The sequence below is a fragment of the Nymphaea colorata genome, chromosome 10 (genome assembly GCF_008831285.2).
Source record: "Nymphaea colorata isolate Beijing-Zhang1983 chromosome 10, ASM883128v2, whole genome shotgun sequence".
NCBI classification, from domain to species: domain Eukaryota; kingdom Viridiplantae; phylum Streptophyta; class Magnoliopsida; order Nymphaeales; family Nymphaeaceae; genus Nymphaea; species Nymphaea colorata.
Genome location: NC_045147.1, coordinates 17262195 through 17285546, shown reverse-complemented (window position 1 = coordinate 17285546; position 23352 = coordinate 17262195). Strand labels below are relative to the sequence as shown.

The following is a 23352-nucleotide window of genomic DNA, read 5'->3' as shown; positions in this document are numbered from 1 at the left end:
GTACCCTTGCTCGACAATAAAGGCCATTTGTAGACCTCTCGTCTATCGGTTCAGATCTTGCTGTATTTTAGTTTTCCAAGGGTCACTTTTTCTTTTTGTGGTCAACGGAAAAGTTCCCGAGACAATTCACTACAGGAAATAGCTAACTACAACAAAGACCAGCATTACTAAACTGATGAATGTATAAATTACAATTTCCTTTTTGTGGAGGGCAAGCCTTCCAACATCGCTCCGTAACTCAGTGTATCGTTCCAATTTTATTGGAAAAGACGTCCAATACAATTGGGAAGGGTGGCAAGTGGCTAAGCCCACAGGGAGCAAGTGCTACCGTATTTGCTGTACAAGCCTCAGATGAACAGGCAACGACTTCAGTACGGTTCTTCAAGCAGAATCAACCACGTTACCTTTTGTCACACAAGCAGAAATCGTCATGGCAAGAAATAAGCTGCACCGCCACTTAATGTTAGTCGAAGGACCTTCATTTTAGGTAGTCCTGAACATGTAGAAGCGACCGATGCTGCAACATTCACTTAGATAAGTTAACCAATTTGAACAGAGACTCTAATCCATTTCCCACAGTACAAATTCTGCTCATGTGCTCCCGACGTTTCTGCACCCATGTTTCCATTTGCTCTTTTACTTCCCACATGCTGCTTTCCTTCTCCCAATCCCAAACATCCTTCCATGTAAGTTGTTCATTTGCCACTTTTACAGTTCCCTGCCAATGATCAAATGCATGTTTTTATTCTGAAGATATAGGTAATGGATAACATTGTAGAGATATAATGTGGCATCAAGCAGCATCTCATCAGCTGATGAGACAGTCCTGCCTAAATGTCTTCGTAACTGCTACTATTTATGAACAAATATTTTATTTCCATACGGTGTCTATTTTAGATCGTAGACCCTGGTACGTCTATGCCAGGTCAAATTTGATAATATTATCCTCATAGCCCAAGCATGTTTATGGAGCACATTTTGTGTAAGAGAATCCCACAAAGAGCAGCTTCTACAATTTGCTTTTCGTAATTGGAAAACAACAATGGAGGAAAAAGAAAAACATTGAATGTGCAATTCATGAACAGCTGTAACATATACGGATGTGCACCAGAACATATTCATAATTATAGTACAATCATAAATGTCGATGCTACTCTGAACATCTTTGTGATTTTGTCATAATTCAGGAATTGAAAAAGCATGTAGCTGACTAGCTCTAACATATTAGAATGTGCACCAGCACCCATTGACATTCAGATTAAAGAACGGTCACAAATTTCAAAGCAGTAGTTAAAAATATTGTCATTTCATTGCCAAGGAGTTGAATGACGTTACTGGAAAATATCATCATATTTCCAAGACATTTCTAAAAAATAAATAGTGATGATATCCGCATATTTTTCTTTTCCTAAGAAAATTCTTCTTTTCAATATGTGCTGTCAGTTTCTATTTTCCATTTCATTTCCTTCAAAATTTAAACTTTGTTTTGAACATTTGAAAAATGTTTGTAAGAAATTTAGTAAAATACATACTGTGATATTTCTTTTATTATTCTTGAAATATTTTAGTTTTTTTAAGTTCCCAAGGTTTTCCTGAAAAAATTAAAAGATTTCTGTGATAGACCTTGACAGGAAATTCCCTGGAAATATACTTCTGTCTTTGAACTAAAGAAAATCCACAATCACTCACAGTTTTTTCTTCCTGATATCCACTGAACAGTTCTCTTTATCTGTGCACCAGGTTGGTCTGGGTAGCAAAAAAAATTAGGCAAGCTAAATAGATTATGCTTTTACCATGTGCAGGTGGAAGTTATACCTAGAGGTCCTGGACTTCATCATCTGGCAACTGTCAATCAAGCATGTTCCTATGCATAGCAGGTCCATGATGGCCTTAGTAGGGCAGTGAAAGCCCTTGATAGATTTAAAATGCACCTCCAATCATTTCACGGACAGGGGCCAAAAGGCCTATATTGGACATACGCAATTGCAAACAAATAAAATCTATCAAGTAACAACAAAAAAAGAAGTTGGAGTTTAACTTTCAGGGGAGACTGTGTTCAAGTTACAGAATGGTGCTGACTTATTTAGGAGCTAGTTCATAACTTCCACCACCCCTAATACAGTTATATGCGCTTCTCTGGCTAAAGTTAGTCCCCAGGTCTCTCTCTCTCTCTCTCTCTCTCTCTCTCTCTCTCTGTGAGTGTGAGAGAGAGATTGGGGTTCTCTTCCCAATTCAAAAGCAGTTGTTTTACCTGGCGAGTGGCTGCATTTCTAACAAACGAAGGCCTGTGTCTCCCTTCTTGAAGCACAGTACCACTGAGATTGTTAGATTGGCACTTGCAAAACTGAAATATGCACTCTATCAAGGCATTTCTTGCTGGCCCTAAAGGTGGATTGGTAAGATATGAAGGTGCAGCTATGGATGGTCATGATTCTTGATTGGTGGCTTCATTGGCATGAAAGCAATGAAAAAAGTCCCACCCGAATAATGTTTTAAAGGCCAAGTTATAGATAGCAGATCTGCCCAGTATTCCTAAACTTGTAGCAAGAAAGCTAGAGGCAAGAAAGCTAGAGGCAAATGAAATGAATCGGATCAGGTAAATGCACATAATCAGGATCCCTAATGTCGAGATTCACCTGAACTACTTTTAACCATTCACTAGCTAACCTTGCACTGTGGTGAACACATTATTTATTGTCTAATGGAATACCCAGCCAATTGAAAAAGTTCCTATGTATTAGTGGAATCCTGAGCCTTATGGGGTGGCAGTGCAGCACCATGTTAACAACCTTGGACCCTAGAGACAAAGGGAAGAGTGGGGGAGCTTTGGCTTCTTGTACCAAATTGCCATAGACATGAGGGTGAATTCAGCTGATCAGGTTGGTTGAAGCTTTGATGTCAGTCTAAAATCTTACCATTTGTGCTCTTTTCATGCAGCTCTCTTAGATTCATGACAATGTCAGTAGTTATTAAGAATGTTTCAGTTCATGGTTGGTTCCAGATTTTCTTAATTTGAAAATAAAATTGTCTCGGTTACAACTTACAAGAGATAAAGAAAATCTTCAACAATAACTCTTTCAAAGGGTACAGAACAGGCCAAATGTTATCTACCTGATTTGGTTCATCATTGTGAAGATAAATAGGTTGCTTAATAACCCATAGTGCTGTCTCCACATCAAGATAACCTGCTTCCACCATTCTTCTCAATGCTCTAGCCTGAGATCTTTTCCCTCTTTATAAAAGAAAAAGTTAGAACATATGCAGCAAGAACAAGTGCAACATCTGAAAATGCACATATGCAAGAATAAAAACCAAGATCAGTATAACTCATTCCTTAGAGAAATTATGAAAGAATATCATCCAAAAAAAACAGCAACAGAAAAGGAGAGAAGAATTCATGCAGCTCAAACCTGCTCAGGTCTTTAAAAGGTGACAGAATTTCAGGCGAAGGTATGATGCCAGCCAAAAGAGCAGACTCACCCAAACTGAGTGAAGTTGGGCGCTTCCCAAAGTAAAAGGCAGACGCTGAATTAATTCCATACACCCCATGCCCCCAATATATCTGTGGCAAGTGACGTCTGATTGAACATTTTTGTGTATGTGTATATAAATATGTGTGTGTGTGTCTATATATATATATATATATATATATAAAGAGAGAGAGAGAAAGAGAGGGTAACCATCAATAATTTATGACAAAAAGTCGGAAGTATATAATCCTTTTCAATCCACATATCCAATGAACCAAACCACTTATATGGCTAATTTGCTAAAAAACCTCATGAGATTATGCAAATCACACGATCAACATTTCAAATCAAGGACATTACTCAATTAAGGTCACTACCAAGATAATTTAGCTCACCTTCCTCAAGTAAGCCGATAGGATTTGCCACTTTGACATTTTCTTTTCCAAACAAAGAGAAACCAGTCCTTCCACAACTTTTCTCGCCCATCTGCACTCGCTTCGCAGGAGTACATTCTTCACGAGCTGTTATAAAAAATTTTAAAGAAGAGAACCAGCAATCAGCTTTAGCAAATTAAACAATATATACTAAAATTCCTAGTAGAAAAATATTTTCCATGTCTCATGTATTTGTATTTATATTTTTGTTCGTGTACTAACTCGCGTCCTCCTGCTGCTAATATGGTACGGGCAGTTGCACTTGTCATCTTATAAAGCATGTCGAGCAAATGAGAGTATGAGGCCTATAGTCTATAGATGCATTTTGCGTGGACCTTTTGATAGGCATCAATTCATGGATCACGTCTATTGCTAACTATATGTGATTTTTTAACTCTTGGACATAATTGAAACTCATTTGACTTGCAACTCCAATCGGAAAACAGGAAGGCATCCAATAAGGAAACTAAACCGAGTCACGATTTGCGTTGAGCGAAACGAGGAACCTGGGTATAAACAAAGATTGTTACCAGTGCTTCCAATGTTAGAAGTAAATTCACGAAACTCAAAAGTCAGGGTTATCCTCTATTGGCCCCGGAGTTTCATTCACAAATCGAGTCCATGCTCCTCAGCTAACTCGATCATAAAAGAGAAAATCAGAATAAAATCCAAAACTCATGTAAAAGTAAACTGAATCGAAGCACCCCAGAAGCCAAGCACTAACTTGACCTCACCTGTTGGGTGATGGTGCTGCCGCCTCCGTTCGTCGCGAGCGAGAACACGGCGCGCGCAATCCCCCTCGGGTCGACGCCCCGATGCTGGAAAAACCGGCGGTCCTCTGATGCCACCACCGCCTGCCAAACGTACGGAGGGACGTCCCAGGCGTCAGCGCACGTCGCCTCCTCCCGAACCAGGGCCTCCCATCGGCTCCCGAAATTGGAGGGAACGACGGAGAAAAGAAGGCGAAGGACGGCCAGAGAAGAGGCGAACACGAGGACGACGAGGGCGTTTCTAAGGATCAGCCAGATCAAAGTCCAATCATCCCCACGCGTCAAATCGGAGTAGGATCTCGCTGCTCGGCAGCTGGGGAGCGGCGGCATCTCCGTTCGCAATGATGGACGGAAGAAGAGGGACAAGGAAGAAGGTGGTCGGGGATCGCTGAAAGGGAAGGGACGTTGAGGAGAGGTTGACTGGTAAGGACGGCGACGGACAGGAGGAGAATGCCGGACGGCGCCGACGCCGAACGAATATGATGCCAGCATAGTCACTGCATTTGGCGCCTCGTCTCGCCCGCGCGTCCCCGACCAGGAGAAGCGGGAGGGCTCGACTCCGTTTGTTTTCACTTATCACTTTTCCCCCGTTTATAAAGGAAAAATTTTTAAGTTAACGGCCGACGTTATTCTTGTTTTCTTTTGGGCGTCTACTATCAGCCAAGCAGAGATTTCAACTTCTCCCTATCTAAAAGGTATGAATTTCATGCTTCTCTTGTCTCATTATTTTTAGATCATAAACTATAAATCAAAAGCACATTATGGCCCCTAAAGAAAAAGACGATCATACTCTCTACTTTGCAGTACAGTCAAATGAAAGTTATGTTCGTTCCTGCTACGACAAAGACCCTTGGCCGGGTGCTGTCAAATGAAATGTTCGTTCAGTGACAAAGTCTCTTCGCCTTTGTAAGGTGAACATCAGTCGAGTCGAGTTCAATCACCAATTATAGTTCGACAAACTCATAAACTCGTTTGAATATATCAACTTGATTAAGGTTCGACAAACTCGATTAAAGCTCGAGCTCTCGGCAGTTACCTGCTGAGCTTGAATTCAACTCGATTATTTAAACTAATCGACTCATTAACTCGAGTTTGACATGTTAAGAAAATGACTCGGCCCGAACTTGTTCACGAGCCAAGTTTTAACGAGCCGATCTAGCTGGTTGTTCACCCCTAAGCCTAAGTGTAGTTTTATCAAGTCCAACATGCTTTTAGTGCAGAGGGAGTAAGGGCTTGAAGGAATAAGGTACAAAAACAACCAGCCATGAACTGAGAAACACGACTAACTTTGGGAGAAAAAAATAGGAAAGGTTAAAGAAGATGTACGCATTTGTTTGGCTTGGAAGACATTCACCTGCCAAACATTCTCTTCATGTACGTACGTGCTTTTGTATTTTGTGGAGAAATGAAATGAAATGAAGTGACGAGGGGTGGGACAAGACAAGCGGACAGACTGGTGCATGGAATTCTATGTTGGATGCCACCCACGATGAGAATAATGAGTCACATGGAAGCCATCTATTTTCTCATACAGTTTGTAAAACCTAACCATATAGATGTGATTTATATAATTGGTTTTGTAGGAGACTAGAATCATTATTCTAAATTGTAGATGGATTGTTTTACATGGATAGATGTCAAATTTTTTTTTTATAGAATGTCAAGAACACATGTTTTAGCTTTGTCTCATAGGATCTTACCACCACCGAAAAAACAGATTGGCTGCAGACAAGAATTCTGCTTAGGGTTTTTTTGCACTGGCATTGTGTCTGTCTTAAAATAAGAGTATATTTGTGAAACATTTGTATAAGAATTTCATGAATCTTTTCGTTTTTCAATAAATATTGATGAAACACTCACACAACATTCATAATGCTCATAAAATATGTGTTATATTCATGCAACACTCACGCAACATTCATAATGCCATAAGATATGTGCTCTTTTACACAATATATGTGCGTAAATTTGTATAATGACCCATAAGATAAGAGTTATTTTACTTTGTTCTTAAGTGGCCCATTAAAGGACCATGACCCACCGGACTCATTAAAGAAACCGATAAGGCCAAGTTCAAGTTCTTATAGGCTCAGAGCAAATTTTTCATGGGTGGGCACCCTGACCACCCCATCTGGGTGAAAATATGTTAGGAGATGATTTAATTCAGAAATATCATTATCGGTCAGAATAAAGCAGTCATTATTAGATCACCATGAATTTGGTAAAGAAGTTTTCGCAACTTAATGGTGTAAAGACATCCCCTCGTAATATTGGCAAAAACAAGGGAGAAGAAGAAAAAAAAGACAAGCGTTTTAATGGCGAGGGGGTCCCACGCCAACAACTCATTACAATTCTTTAATTTTGAACATTCCGAAATTCGCAGCAGAAGGAAAAAAGATAAAAAGAAAAAGAAAAGTAATCTTTGGTGGTCGCCCCATACTTTTCACGAAAAGCAAGAAAACAGGATCCAGACTTCAAAAAATTCTGAAAAGCAGGACCTTCTTAAAAAGAAAAAAAATGGTTGGATCGATCACGGCCTTTTTTTTGGAAGAGGGATGGTGGGGTCAATTGAAAGACCCTTTAATGGCAGCCTAGCTTAGTCCACTAAAGCTGGTCTGGGTTCAGTTTCTATAACAATAGTTGGTTCCTAGATTGGCTTCTCATTTGGTGAGAGATGGTATAAGAATACCAACCTTGATTATGGAACTTGTGGACTGGTGATCTCAAATCTAACCTACCATTCACAAAGTTATTTGATTGGTATAAGCTTAGTTCGACCGAGACTAGGTTCAATTAATAGTTGGGTGGTAGAGGTTTTAAGGGTTTTTTTTTTTTACTTAGTGGACTCCCATGCCACTCGAATTAGTGACCAACTTCTTATTAACCTTAGACATGAACCAATGTACTAAATTCTTTAGGCTAAATGGAATCTGACCAAAAAATTTAAACCTTCAATGAATGATAAGAGATGCCAATCTGTCTTTCACTTGAAGAAGGTGAACATGTATGATAAGGATGCCATTGTAACCCGAACGTATACTAAATTGCATTATGATAAAAAAGCCAGCGTAAATGTGAAAACTATGAAAAATGATGGCCTGCTACCGGAAAGAGTTCACCTTTTCCTTCCCTCCCCTCTCTCTCTCTCTCCCCACTTTCGCAAGGACAAGGGCTACTTGTACAGTACATGACACTCTCTGGATACCCACGCTTCTCTGCAACCCTCACTGTACCTCGGGATAGTGGGAGGGAGAGCTAGGGAGAGAGAGCCATGGCGGTCCTGCTGCAGCTGTTCCTCTTCTTCCTCATTTGCGTCTCACGGGCCTCGGGGAAGTCCACCATCGAGCCCTGCAGCGGCTCCGACTCCTGCAATGCCATGGTGGGCTACACCCTCCCCACGGACCTCAAGGTCTCGGAGGTGGCCACCCTCTTCCAGGTCGACCCCGTTGCCCTACTGACCGCCAACGCCTACGACCTCTCCTACCCGGACGTCGAGAACCACATTCTTCCCGCTCGCCTCTTCCTCAAGGTCCCTGTCCCCTGCTCCTGCGTCGACGGCATCCGCAAGGTAGCCTCCGTCACCTACCGCGCCCGCGCCTCCGACACCTTCGCCTCCATAGCTTCCTCCGTCTACGCCGGCCTTGTCACCGCCGACCAGATCCGCGACGCCAACGGCATCACCGACCCTGGCCTCGTTGATCTTGGGCAGCCCCTCAAGATTCCTCTCCCTTGTGCTTGCTTCAATGGGACCGACAACGGACTCCCCGCCGTCTACCTCTCCTACGTCGTCCAGGGGCCCGACTCGCTTCCCGCCATCGCCGCCAGGTACAGCACCACGCTCTCCGACCTCATGACTGTCAATGCCATGGGCACGTCGGCGATCACTCCTGGCGACATTCTCGCCATTCCGTTGGCAGGTTGGTGCTCTGCCCTCTCTTTCTTCCTTTCTTCCTCCTTTTTTCTTCTTCATCTTTTCTGTATTTCTTTTGGGGAGTAGAGGAGATAAAGGGGAAGATAAAGCTTAGACCTTTCTGTTTCTTTTCTTCTCTTTTATTTGTTTCTTTCTTTTTCATATTGGTTGAAATTTTTGGGTTGTATTGAATGTAGCTTGTGCTTCTGGATTTTCGAGGTTCGCTACGGACGCGGGGTTGGTCGTCGCAAACGGGAGCTACGCCATTACTGCCAGCCATTGTGTTCAATGCAGTTGTGGGCCTGCCAATATGAAGTAAGACAACAACTAGCACCTCCCATCCTTCTTAACCTTTTTTTTTTCCCTTGTTACTTGTTCGTCATCCTGCCCTTGTTTATGGTTCTGAGTCTGCACTGTCGTGCTGGGTGGTTTGCTGTTGCCTCTTCTGATTTTGGATTGCTGAAGTTCCATTGAGCTGTCATTGGTTTTAGACTAGTAGGATGGATGCGGCTACATAAAAGTAAGAAAAAAAAAGGGAACATTTTTCTTGGTTCAATTTATCATATGTGTTGATTCATTCAATTGGTTATCCTTGCAAAGTTGGAAAATTAACTATTTTCTTAACTTTTTTGTACTATTTATTTATTTTGTTCATATGGTATTTTTCTGTGACATTTTAAAGGGCTTTTGGATGCACTTAGTTTGTGACTCAAAAACCAATGTTCCCAACTTAGTTGTAAGTACAGAGCAACAAAATCATTTCCTGTTTGATTGCTTAAATTTGTTCTTTGACTCCCCAACTTGTCTCGGAAAAGGAGATAAATAGGGGCATTGCATATGGCATAGGAAACGTCTTTTTGTGGTAATGTTCAGTTTGTCAGTCTACAAGAGATTGAAGCGTCTTTTTTAGCTTATATCAGTTTGATACTTGGGTTGCTTAATGGTGCCTTCACTAGTAACCTTTTTGTCTAATTCATGTTCCTTATGTTGCATAAACTGACTGTTGTTTCGTATTGTATGTAATTGCAGTCTCTTCTGCACACCAGCGCCACTGGCCTCTTCATGCACGAGTATGCAGTGCAGGAACAGCAACCTTATGCTTGGGAATTTTTCTGCACAGCCATCAAGTGCAGGTTGTAGTGTTTCCTCCTGTAGCTACAGTGGCTTTGTCAACGGGACCATTATGACTACGTAAGTTGATAGACTCCTTCCCTTGCTTCTGTTTGTTATTTGTTTTGGTCGATTAATTTATTTTGTTTCTGTCTCTGTAGCTTATCAATATCACTTCAGCCTCGGTGCCCAGGTAAAATTCATAAATGTGGTTGCCTTTCATCAACTTTACAAATTTGTAGTTTCTTTATTTGAACATGAACCATGAGAATATATTTAGTACTGAGCCTCTGATACTTGTTATGAGCTCTTGAATTGGGTGATTTTCTGTTAGTTTAGATGATTATTTGTTTATGTTTTAGGGGCACACACCTTCCCTCCGCTTTTGTCCCCGCCTACAGTATTGCCTGTATCTGCAATTGCATCATCTCCATCACCCTCACCATCACAGGCAGGTGGTCCTACATTAACACCTAGGTCATCAACAACAGGGGTTGCTGGTTCGATTCCAGGAACATTGCCAGCAGCTGGTCCATCTGGAAGTACTTCTGACTCTTCATCATTGACATATCCATTGTGCCATATTTTGACAATATCTCTTTTGCATCTTCTACTAAGGCTTATTGGTTAGATGAATCCTTGCAGTCTGGTGAAGGTTGCATTTGAATATGAGGTTGTGCTTTGGGGATGCCATCTACGGGATTAATGTTGTAGCCAGTTACGACCATTCACTGTATCATGATTTGTTGGTTTTGTGTTGCAGATTTCAAGGGGTCTTTGGCATTTTCATGCATCCCCTTTGGACCTTGAGCGGCTATACTTTCATGTAATTTTGTTGTCAAAAAATATTTTATCATTTAGGTCAGGATGACAAGTCAGCTATCTGGGTTCAGTATTTTGCTTTTGTTGTAAAAAGTTCCAATTACTGTGTCAAATGTGGCATTTTCATTTTTATTGCATCACTTTCATTTTTACTGAAGCATGTGAGCTATTACACTTCTCAAATTATTGGTGACATTTGGAAGTTGAAGTCAACTCCATATGGATGCATGTGTGGTGAAGATTTGTGGGCTTAAGCGAATGATTCACTAGATATGGTGCAATGTACAGGAGAGTAGAACTGATGTTGTGTGGGCATGTTTTTGTGTGAGAACTTTGGTGCCGCATGAGCAGCACTTGTAGCATGGCATGTCCCTTGTGAACCCCCTCTTGTGGGTTCAAGTTGGTGATTTTCAGATACTTGATTATAGTTGGATGTTAAGTTTAATGCTTTATCTACTCAGTGCTGAATTTTTGAAAGCTGATGTGATGCGACCCTTTTTACTGTTTTGGTTTCAAATTTTCCTCATTCTTCCCAACATTGAATTGCAGCTTTTAGGGCCTTTTGGAACTTCATGATCACAATGGAAAATTATTTAAGGAATGAACTTTTATTTTCTCTTCTGACAAGATATGTAGTTCGAATATTATTGTTGGATGATCAGCTCAACCGCGTGTGGATTTTGCCATTTCGCAACTGAATGCCAAAAAATTGGAAAGGTCGTGCGTAGAGTCATTGACTCCAGAGCGTTTAGTGTTTCATGAATGTTAAACATCTGGTTTAGCATTTTCTTAGTATTAATAATGGATATCTTGTTTGAATGTTCATGTAGAGCTATTCAATTCCACAAGGAGGTGTTAGATATTAAACTGTAGAGGTCGATTTAATTGTGATCTGGACGGACCGACTTGAGGCTTTTTGTTTTCGCTTAACCACCGAATATTGTGATGTGACCCTTGTATTATGCTCATAATTATATTATTTCATCATGATGAGAATTTGGTATGCTTTGTACTTTGGTAAGCTTCCAGTCGAGAAACTTACTGCTGTTATTTGGATTTCAGAACGCAAGTAAGCAGGTTGAAATTTGGTGAATGACCACGCTGCATGAGTGCAAGCTCTAAAGTTATAATGGTGTTCCTTTAATTAGCTGAACCTGTAGGGCCCAGGAAATACTTAGAAACATCATCTTTCTACGACGTGGAAAAAGAGAAATCTGAAAAGATTACTGAGGTAGGTGCTGTTATAAAATAAAAACAGATTACCAAAGGAGTTGGAAGCTTCTACCTAACCCCGATATTTATGATGAATTGGTTGCAAGCTGCCATCATATGAAACAGGTTCTTTACTGCATGTAAAAGGTTAAATCTACATTTATGTCTACTTCTCTTAAGGATGATTCTAATATTATGACGGACATCTTTGTTGCAATGTACAGCTTATGCCTTGTATCATGGACATTTACCTAACCCTTAGTATATCACTCAAGACTGAATATCAATGCGTCTATATATATATATATATATATATATATATATATATATATATATATATAATACAGTAGAAAGTTCTCAGGAATAGCTGGTACAAATTCTTAGCAAAATGTTGAAGATATCGTGTGAGCAAATTCTGTTTAAATATTCTTTATTATGTGAGAAGGCAAAGAGGTGAATTCTGTAGAACCTGTGATAATGAGACATGAAGCATTGTCATTTGACGATACGACCTTTCCTTGAAAAGGGACGAAGACACTGAATTTGCGGCCGTTAGAATATGGTGTTTGGTACCATGCCAAAAGATGTGTCCCTATTGTTGAAGTAGTGTGGTGAACATGTAAACCATCGATGGAGCCAATTAGTTCCCGACCACGATTTCAAACATGAGAAAATTGTCAATAGTAGGTAGTAATGCAGTCCTAAACTCTCATGCAAGCAACAGTAGATCATCAGAGATCTTTCCTGAATCCAACAGAACTGATTATCTCTCACCCTTACTACAGCTCTTTTGGTTTTAATTTATAAGTACTCGGTTGAGTAATGTTGTCTCAAACTGGTGTTGGCGATATGAGTGCATAAGCAGAAAAGGATCTCACACACTCTCCCAAAATACGTTCACAAATTTCATAAACCTTAAAAAATTTGAGGCTGAATGTTTATGAAAAAAGAAAGGATGCTTCATATGAAAAAAAAAGTTAATTGAATACAAATTCTCACAACTTCGTGATCAAGGGAAGGATCATGGCCATTTTTGTGTGTCAAGACATCAAAAATTCATCCTGAATACGCATAGCAACATGTTCCTGGTATCTTTTCCCACTTTTTTTATCATCCAATTAATGCATCTCTTTCATCGTGTCACAAGAGCTAGACTTCAAGTAGCGAAAAGTCCAAGGTTCGACAAAAATAATTTTGTACAATTTAAACCTGATTCAAAGTAAAATTGTTAGTGTACTTAGTCATCAAAGTAGCAAACCATTCACTTTTGAAAAGGATCCTTTTTCTTTTGCAAGTTAATGAGATCTATGTCAAACTTGAAAGGTACATTATCCAACTTTATGGCTTGATGGTCACACAAATGCGTGTTGTTACATGTTCACTATAATTTCTTAACTCGTGAAGATAGATTAGCTTTCTCCGACATTCTTCATGTTTTTAGAGTTAAAAGTTAGTAATAAAGCTGCAAGTTTCCGTTTGTTGATTTTCTTCACCGCCTCGATCCCTGTTTACACACCAGCAGCAACGAGTGAAGAGCAGGGTTACAGTTTCTAATGACAACATAGCCAAAACCCTGAAGAAGGGGAGGCCATGCTTCCCTGGTCTTCACAACAAGTAAGACGTCTACGTGAACTCTTCAGCCGGCCTCTCCACAGTACTGGGTACTCTGAATGGTTGTGGGTCAGATCATTCTATTAGTAAAAGTGAATATCCTCTCATTTCTTGTTCATATTATTATGAATTGAATCCAAGAGGGCATTAGACGGGAAGAACATTGTGGTCTGAAGAAACATGATTTTAGAATGCATCTTTTAAGAACACTGTACTGTATTTGTTTCAGGAAGTATGGTGTGATTGATAGACATAAGATCGTCGTCTATAATTACAATTTGTTTCTTTGAACAAGAAAAGCATGTCCCTGGGACATGTTTCCTCAAAATATGTCTTCTAAGATGAACGTCAATTTCAAGAACTGTAAATTTTTAGAAAAAAAAAACCCATTGCTTCTTGGAGCCATAGATTTTGGGTCTTGGTGGTGATCCTGTGGCCAGCCGTTTGGTTCTTCGGTGATCACTGATTTGAAATATCTGCCGTTTCCTTTGCTTCTCTACGCATTTTGATCGAGAACATGACAGCGTCGATGCCGACAAATCTGTTCATTGAAATCGGAAACCGAGGCGATTGACCTCACACCATAAAAATGTTCCTTCTCATTACCTCTATGTCTCTATCTTTGTCTTACACACAAAGATGTTTTCTTCTGTTCTCTACGACAAGAATGCCTTTGTTTCGGTGTTTGGACGAATGAATCACAATTCGAAGGAGAGAACAGAACATCGAGTTCAGACCACAGCTTGCCTTCATCTGAGAAGTTTGATTGACAAGGACCAATCAATCCATCGGTGAGTGGACGAAGGACTCGTAATTTGAAGGAGTGAACACAACATCGAGTTCAGACCACAACTCGCCTTTATCGGAGAGGTTTGATTAAAGACAAGGACCAAGCAATCCTATATAATACATTACCATATTCCTACGGTCCTACTCCCATAGGACGCAGCCGGTGCATATCCTTTGTATACGAAGATGGTGAAGTAGCTTTTGCTGGAGGTACCATGATTTTATACACACACATATGTTCACATATATATATATATATATGTCTTCATATGTACTAAAGAGCTACCAAACCTTTATATACCAAACTTTGACGAGAATAATCTGGACTATTGATTCCAGAAGATTAGAGTGTAGCTAAGATGTTTTTTCAATATTCTAATATACGCTTCATAGGAGAAGAGAGAAAGAGGAAAGGAAACAATTTTTTTTAAATGAAACCCTTTATCTCATCTAAAAGGTGGTTTAAAGTCTTAAAAAACCATTATAGCTTCTATATTTGCAGTTTAATATCAATTGTTTGAACTTCTCCATCAAGTCTCATATATAAGGGTTTTTAACAACTATATATATATATATATATATATAAATTAAGTCTTTATTTGATAGCACTAAAAAATTGTGCGTCCTTTATTAAAAAAATTACAAAAGGTGCTCTCTTATTTTTTAAAAAATTTGTTAGTAAACAAAGAAACCTGAAAAAAGAAAATCTTCCTCTCTAATATTTGCTATTGGTTGATAGAAAGGATCGGGCTCTCCCTATGCGCCCACTCTCTTATCACAATGCTTGAGCTTTAGTGGCTGTGAATGAAAGCTAAAGTTGGCCATGCAACTTTTCTTTTCCTCAAACATGAAAAGCGAAACCATAGAAGCATGTGCAGGTGGAAGCAAGTTGAGTCCCTCTAAATTGTTGCCCGGACGATGACAGCGTCTTCTATTTTACTTCACACTCCAAGCTTTAGAAGCGGGTAATTCCGGTGGTTAATTGTTACAAAGGGCACCTTTTGAGTGAGTGGAGGAGAACGTCTTGGATGGAATATTTGAAGTTGCAACCCTCCAATTCTTTTGCGACAAAAAAGAAAGTGTTGCCAAAGAGCTCCCCCTTTCACGTGGTTGCGTTGGAATGGAGAATGTAAAGCGATCGAGACAGATTAATGTTTATCTCGGACGTTCTCCTCAACTATATTCAAACACGCCCTCAAGGATGTGTTATGTGTATAACTTACTAATGTAATTAAGGCATAAGGTTGTGTTATGAAATTAGTAAAACCATATTCATATCATCTCGCCAATCTTTCCCTACTGTTGCTTAATGACCATTACAAAAACCAAGTGTGAAATTATTATTGTTGTTGTTGTTGTTGTTACCGCCATATGCATGTCAAAAGATTTGAAAAATCATTTGATAAAAGTATAAATGAAAAAATGTGTGAAAAAATATTACCATTGTACAAAAAACACCAAGTTCAGCATACTTATCTATGGGGATGTTAAAAGAGAGTAAGTATAAGAAGAATTCCCACCAGATTCATGTGCAACAAAAAGATCTGTTCTATTTTATTGCAGCGGATTCCCCAAAACTGCTTGGTCTTTCTGGTTATTTGTATCCGAAATCATACTTCAAACAAGGCATAAATGTGTATTTGGCAGTCAATATTATCGTGCTTAGGCCAATGAAGAGTGGAGCATGAATTTGAAAAGTTAAGAAAAGGGAACCATGATTTTAGGAATAAGTTGATGCATGGGGAGTGCTAAGGAAAAGTAAATCAGAAATGTGTTTGCTTGCAATTCAGCAAAGAAGGGAAAGACAGAACGATAAGTAGAACGGGTATGAATGAAATGCGAGTGAGTCGGGTCCGAAGGAAAATCCGGTTGGGATCCGGTGTTGTCTTTATCGCCGAAAGCGACAACTCACCTCACATATTGTTACTTTTCTTTACACTAAATCGATTTTTTATTTTATTTTATTTTTCAATATATAAAGGTTGACTCATTGTCCTAGATTCTTGATTTCTGAAACGCGTTTTTAGTTAGGGTTGAGTTTGATAGTTAAATTAGATGTTACATAAAATGATGTGTTTTGAGAGAAAAATATGGTATTCTCCAAATCAATCCCTCATATGGTATGCTTTCAAGTATTATACATACCCTGTTAAATCTTATTGGTTTTTCAAACTATGATGTATATATATATATATATATATATAAGTTGGTAAAAGTCGGATCACTTGCGTAAGAGACAAAAACCACCTTCATTAAAATGAATTATTAAAACATTTCTTTTGCAATCGAACCGTATAAAAAATGATCTTAAGAGTAATTGGTGGTAAACATATATTACGTTCTTTGTTTTAATATTTAAATAAATTTTGTTAACAATAAAAAGAATAAACACTCTCATCACATAAAGAACCATATACATTAAATTTTGATGGAAATTATTTAAACTGCATTTAAGGAGGTCAAGCAGTAGACCTTTAAGTTCTAAATGTAGAAGTCAAATTATTCTTTAAAAGTCTAAAAATATGCTTAAAGGGGGGATTGAGAGAAAGGGGAAGAGAGTTTCCTTAAACAGAACTTCTGATTTTTTGAAGAGATATTTGAAACTATATAAACAGATGATGTTTATATTTACAACTTAATTTTTACTATTGAATCTTCTTAGAGTGGACGGACTTATATGATTTTCACCGAATTTAGTTTATGATCCTGTAGCTACCTTTTCTTCCTCTCTCCTTTATACATATATATATATATATATATATATATATGTGTGTGTGCGTGCGCGCACTGCTGCTGATCAGTGATGTACTGTGGAGGGTTTAATTCAACGTTAGCAATACGGAGCCTATAATAGAATGCCACCAGATAACTCCAACCCTCTCTCTCTCTCTCTCTCTCGCTGTGGTGCACACACAATAAAATCAAAAGCAATCCGTCCTCTTCTCTCTCCCTCTGCTACTTTTAATTGAGTTGGAGGGAGCAACGCCACTCTCTGTACGTCTCCTTTTTGCTCGTCGTTCCTTTCGCTTCCGGCTATGATAAAGACGAAGTGGTCCAAGGGATTCCATCTGGGTCGCAAGCTTGTGAGGCTATGGAGGTGCTTGAAGAGGAGCCGCCCTTTTAGCTACTACCATCGCCTCCATCCCCCGCAAGAAGACGATGAAGAAATCCATCAACGTCTATGGACGGGGGGCAGCGGCCATGGGAGGGTCAGGAGAAGAGTGCTTCTGCACAGGAAGGGGAAGGGAGGGGAGGTGGGGGGAGGGAGAGGGAGAGGGGACGTCCCCAAGGGTCACCTGGCGGTGTACGTTGGGGTTAAGGACCCGGAGCACCGCTTCTTGGTGCCCATCATTTACATCAACCACCCCTTCTTCAGGAGGCTGCTGAAGGTGACGGAGGAGGAGTATGGGTTCGACCAGAAGGGAGGGATTACCATCCCCTGCGGTGTTTCCGACTTCGAGAGCGTCAAGAGGAGCATAGCCGAAGAAGATGGCCGTCATCATCGAGCCAGGAAGGAGACGGTCATCCATCGTCTGTTCCATATTCATCCCTTCTGATGATTTTTCTCTTGTATTCTCTCTCTCTCTCTCTCTACCCTTCTTGTACAGTAGAGAAACAGGAAATCGAAGAGCGGTTTTTTCTACTTTCATTGCTCTCGTGCGTCTCTGTGTTGGGTTCATGGTGTTTCTGCAATTGCGTTTCAGAACCTCAATCCCCACCCAATTCTGCAGCGATACTGAACTTCGAATCCTCGCTTATGAGAAAGAGAGTATGTGGGGAGGGGGTTTCAATTGAAATCTAGAAGAACAAAACTTTCCATTTTCTTCAACAAATCTAAATTCACGCGGAAGCTCAATCTCCATCTCCGTTAATTTCCTGTGCGCAGAGGAGAGAGGAAGAGAGAAGCAGCAGACGCGGACTCTCATCGGATAGGTTTAACTCGGAGTCGTCCGGACCAAATTCAACTGGTGCATGCTTTGATAGTCCCGGACGAAGTCCGAACCTGGAAGAAAGAAATCATTACAAAACTGACGGCCACGCCCGTACCATCAATCGTACGGGTATATTTAAATAAATATAAAAAGCCCACGACGAAACGATCCCCGCGGGCAGCCGAAAAAAGATCGGACCCTGACCGAACCCACCGCCCTGACCGTACGCTTTTTCCCGTATCCCATTTTCTAATCTTTTTCCCAATACCTTGGTGCATCAAGATCTTACAATATCTTCAATTCTTAGCACACCTTCTCTTAATTAAAGAACAGCCAGAATTCCAGCCTGTGCTTATGTCATGTACTGCTGGCGAGACTTAGCGGTTACGACTTTACCACGGTCACGTACAATTGTAAGCATAATTTGGAGTGTACTTGTTGGAGAGTTCAGCTTGACCAGCCATTTTTTTATGTACTACTAAACATCAGTCTTCTTGTTGAAGAACTGATGGTATAGCGATGAAAATAGTAACATAATTGTTATGTATGGAGTAGATTCATGAAAATGTTTCATAAATATGTCTTAATTTTTTGTAGCAAATGTACCAAACAAATTAGATGTAATGCAGTTTTTCAAGTTTTGATAGCATCATGAAACAGAAACTTTGGGAGACAAGGAGCTACCTAAAATATCCAAATTATTGACACATGAATCAACTTTAGGTTATTTAGCACATCTAGAGCGCTATTCATTCAGATTTGGAATCAGTTTCTAATAGACATCTTTCATCCAATATCTATATATTTTGTGTGACTCCCAAATGCTTGCATGACTATATCAACGCTCTTCTTAAACCTAAGAACCAACTTATGTATGAAACCATGGAATGGCTACGCTTGTTTCATCTTCTTTCTGGTGAGCAGGGTTTCTTATCGCAACCCTCCCTTCCCTCCAATCCTTTTATTCCTCTTATGATGCATACAAGGTTCGCTTTCGATACTTCGAGATGCCGATTCTATTTGCGCTTCAAATTGTATATCAGTATCTCTCTCTCTCAATTCTTTAGTTGAGACCTTAGAAATTCAAAAGTTATATGGAAGAAATAAATGACGATTAAAGCACTTGGAACACATAACAACTCTTCCGACTTCCTGTCAATGTAACGGAGGGGAAAAAAGTCGATCAAAAGTGACAGGATAGGTAACGACCATGGCCTTTCATCTCCATGAAGCGTCGTGCTTTTGGTGTTCAAACTTTCCCACACATGCGTACGACCAAGCAACACTCTGACCAGCCTCCTGCAGATAATTCCTTCCCCAGTTGGCATCTGTCGCCCTTCGGCTCGAAGAATTTGTCATTTTCCAGTGTTCAGATCTTTGAATCCCGTCCAGACACGAAACTCAATCTGCAAACACCTGGTGTTCTTTTTCTCTCATTCTCATCCCTTTCAAACTTTTTACGTCCTACCAAGCTTCGTTTCTGCGGGAGCTGCTGTAATGGACAGGGCAGGTGGCCTAAGTCTTTATTTCAAGCTTTTGAATTTAGTTTTAAGCAAACATTGACATCCATATATTTTGAAAAGGAGATTTTAATGTACTATAATGCGATTCAGATCTTCTTTAAACGCTGGATTTGAATGTATAAAGTGAAAGTTAGATTCAGATGGTGAACTTAAAATTTGGATTTAAATATATTATCGACTTTCTACGTTTATAATCTCAATTTGAATCCGAACATATGAACATTCGATGAATCCGATATGGTAAAGTTTATTTGTTAGGTTTCGTGTTCGCTTTACAAACATTATCATGATCATTATCACCATCATCAATTCATCAACATCTTCTTATCTCTATGTTACTATCATCATTAAATAGTGCACTTGTATATATGTGAGGGACCAAACTCTTTTGGGGATGTGAAAGAAAGTCATATTGGCAATCAACCATCAAGTGTCTCGCCTCTATGGCGTTTCATGTGTACAAGCAATCATACTGAGTGCTCTTTATCTGGTATTGTACTAGAGGTGGAACTAGAAATTTTTTGCTAAGAGGCACTATTTATATAATTTTAAATTTAATTTTAGGAAGCACCTTTATGAAAATGAATTTTTAGGAAGCATCTGGTTTCATACCAGAGTTCAATTTTCTTTCATTTGTGACTCGAGAGACTTTGTTGCTCGACCAACAGCCTAAAACCCAGATAGTAGTAAGTCAGTTCCTAGGGTCTATGCTTGTTTAATTGGTTTATGCATGGGGTTGCATCCCACAAGAATCGAACCAATGACTAATGTGTTACTAGCCGCTGGCCGAACCAACTAGACTAAAGCCAAAGAAGATGTAGCCCTATTTTGAGACTCTCACCACATACAACATTAATTTTTTTAACTTTCAATCGACATGTCAACACCCAATAGAGCCAAAAATGGCCCCTGCTGGCCAACATTTACTGCTTAGATGCCCCAGTATTTAAAAGTTGATATGGCCACAACATAACAAACAGTTCCATGTCAATCATTAATTCCATTGAATTGTGCTGCCAATATAAACACATACAAGGGCGGAGCCAAGATAATGCCTGCATGGGCCCTGATCCAACCTTAAATTTTTCTTCATAAGAAAATTTACATGTAAATTTTAGAAAATTTAAATTGTTTTATATAAAAATTTCAAAAAATGATATTTCAGCCCTAGTCAAAATTTAGAAACTTTAATTCGACTCCCCTTATTAAAAGTTTCTGGCTTCGGCCCTGAAGCGACTCCACAAATCACAAAGGGACACCATTGTCTTAAATAGTCACTCGATCAATGTTGATTTGAATGAGAACAAAAGATAAACTCTAAGAAAGAAAAGCAATATGTAATGTTTTAGGGCTACCAATCACATGCCGGAAGGCCACACACATATGTTGGTTTTTTTTTTTTCAAATAAAAATTCATTCTTGAGTGGACCAAATTGCCAAGTCAAGAATCACTAGATTTGCCAACGGGTAGATCAATATGCCTCCACTTTGAATAATTCTTTGGTGATGAAACTCAGAATTAGTTAGCTGTTGATGTTCTAATTAACAATTTTGAGGATAATTTACAATATTGAAGAGATAAACAGGACAATTAGCAGGCTGATCCACTTAATTCAACAGCCATGATCGCATTCATTAGAACAGCTTCGCTCTTCCTTGACCCTACTGAAGTTATCCAAGAAAAAAGTGCTCTCACGGTTGATCAAGATAACTTGCTGTGCATCTTTGAAGTGGAACCGATCCGCTAAGTAAACAATAGAAAAACAAAATACAAAAGGATGTTATGAGCCAATAATAAATAACTACCCAATTTATAAATTTAAATAGATATTCAAATTTTAAAAGCAATTCTCAAAGAGCTGCCTACCGAGAGGCAATATTAATTTTTGATATAAAATCATAAGTTACTCTTATTGTTGACAAAAGTATATTTTGTCAGCCAAGGGAGGAGGGGACGTTTCTTAAGAGGTGTATTTTATCGTTTTACATAAAAACTATATATATATATATATATATATATATATATATATATATATATATAAGGCTGTTTGAGAACTTTTCTTATAAACTTTTAAAAGTTGAGCGGCTCTATTTTATTTGCTCAATCGTTAGGAACATTGTAATTTGTTTCGAAGCAGTGACATGGTGGATATGTTCAAAGTTTGCAGTTTTTCTTAGATCTAATTAAGCCTGAGCACTCGGCCAAGCTAGGTACCTGTTATTTAGCCTGACTCGGGCCAAAAAGAAAGGGCATCGGGCCAGTTCAGGTGGTCCGACAAGCCGAGGTGGGCCCGATAATATTATATTTTATTAAATTTTTGTATATAAATATAATTTTTTGTTATTGATTAATTATGTTCATTTACTATTTTATATTAAAAATATTTTCTTTTTAACTTAATCGGGTCGGGCCAGCTCAGGTTTTTTGGTCCAGAGGCCAGACCGGCACGATGCCCAAGCTTAGATAGCCTCAACCATCCTCTCTCTTTCGCATGGTATCAAAGCCAGTTCCCTGAATTGTCCTCTAACTCTATTATTCTTGAGTAACACCGTCAATTCAATTGTGGGGGCTGATCCTTGGCAGAGAAACGAGTGGGACTCTTTCTTGTCAACACTACTTGATTTCGCGTGATCAGAGAAAAATAAAAACATTACAGTATGAACTAAGCTACCTTTGAAAAAATGTTCATCATTTTTTTTTCTCAACCACCTATCACAATAGATCAGACGGTCCTCATGAGTAAAATGGGTAAACTCTGGACAACCAAACTGTCACCATTCGCTTTTCCAGCATCCCCCCCGTGATTAGCTACTGTTGTTTTGAGATGTTTGAGCAAACAGCGGCAGAGAGAAGGGAGGCTGAAGCTCACCCGCACCAAAGGCACTCGTTGTCTCATCATCAAACTTGAAGATTCTTCATTTGGAAACTGAACTCCAAAGCTTCAAGGGTTCATGTTTGAGCATCTCATTGAGATAATATTTTTTGTAGATTATCTTCTAGGGTACTTGCCTGGATATCTCTCGTGGATGGTATATATGGGTAATGTGATAACCTCCTAATTTCTCTCATGTATTGTTGCGGCTATAAATTTATGTCGCCTATATGCGCTTCTTCTCTTTAACTCAAAATCCAAAACTATTTCCCTTTTAAAGCTGGATGGTAATCGATATGGGGGTCTGGAACGAGAAAGGCATGCTTCCCTCTCTTAAACAAATTAACAGGGCATGAAATGGAGAGGGAGATCAAAAGTAGAAATATAGGAAAAGTTCGAAGAAGGCGATATTGCTACAACAAATAAAATTGGACGATGAATTCTATATCTTAGCAAATGCACCCAAGCTACAGAAAAGAAAAAAATCAAAAGCAATAACAAAAACACGAGCAAGGAAGTTCCCGGTAAAATAAAAAAGTGCTATACGTAGCAGACATGCGGTACATGCGTTTAAGCTTAAGCAGAAGGAACGCAAATGAAAGCTAACACATCGAGAAAGCAGACAGAAAATTGTCACAGAGCAAACACAAGTATCAGCTTTGAAATTATCAGGAAACTAAAATATGAAAAAAATACGAGAATGAATCATGCGAAAGTGGAACTTCTAGATCCTTGAGGGCATTGGCGCAACAGACAGGGCTTCTGTTTCAAACTCCTGTGGTAAGCTTCACCGCAATGGCGGTGGGATTTGACTCCCGCTCGCCCTGAAGTGGAACCTCTATTACAAAAAGGACAACAGATTTAGCACAAATGAGAAACAGAAGCTCAAACCATCG

At 39.3% G+C, this 23352-nt stretch overlaps 3 protein-coding genes across 4 annotated transcripts; 2 read left to right on the top strand and 1 right to left on the bottom strand.

Annotated features, from left to right (window-relative positions):
• Positions 1–143: 143 nt before the first annotated feature.
• LOC116263340 (uncharacterized) lies at positions 144–5231 on the bottom strand. 2 transcript variants are annotated; one of them, XM_031643032.2, is made up of 5 exons: positions 4639–5231; positions 3866–3991; positions 3411–3562; positions 3112–3232; positions 144–718 (listed from the first exon to the last, which is right to left on the bottom strand). In XM_031643032.2, exons 1-5 carry the CDS (start codon positions 5164–5166, stop codon positions 527–529), a joined length of 1119 nt encoding a protein of 372 aa, XP_031498892.1. In that variant the 5' UTR covers positions 5167–5231; the 3' UTR covers positions 144–526. The 2 variants fall into 2 exon arrangements, with proteins under 2 accessions (XP_031498892.1, XP_031498893.1); XM_031643033.2 differs by having other exon boundaries at positions 3112–3223.
• A 2593-nt stretch (positions 5232–7824) lies between these two features.
• LOC116261874 (lysM domain-containing GPI-anchored protein 1-like) lies at positions 7825–10673 on the top strand. Its single transcript, XM_031640787.2, has 5 exons — positions 7825–8591; positions 8782–8899; positions 9614–9775; positions 9856–9887; positions 10057–10673. Exons 1-5 carry the CDS (start codon positions 7946–7948, stop codon positions 10323–10325), a joined length of 1227 nt encoding a protein of 408 aa, XP_031496647.1. The 5' UTR covers positions 7825–7945; the 3' UTR covers positions 10326–10673.
• Positions 10674–16988: 6315 nt separating this feature from the next.
• Positions 16989–17777, top strand: LOC116262881 (auxin-responsive protein SAUR27-like). Its single transcript, XM_031642411.2, has one exon. The coding sequence runs from the start codon at positions 17164–17166 to the stop codon at positions 17683–17685; it is 522 nt and encodes a 173-aa protein (XP_031498271.1). The 5' UTR covers positions 16989–17163; the 3' UTR covers positions 17686–17777.
• Positions 17778–23352: the final 5575 nt, after the last annotated feature.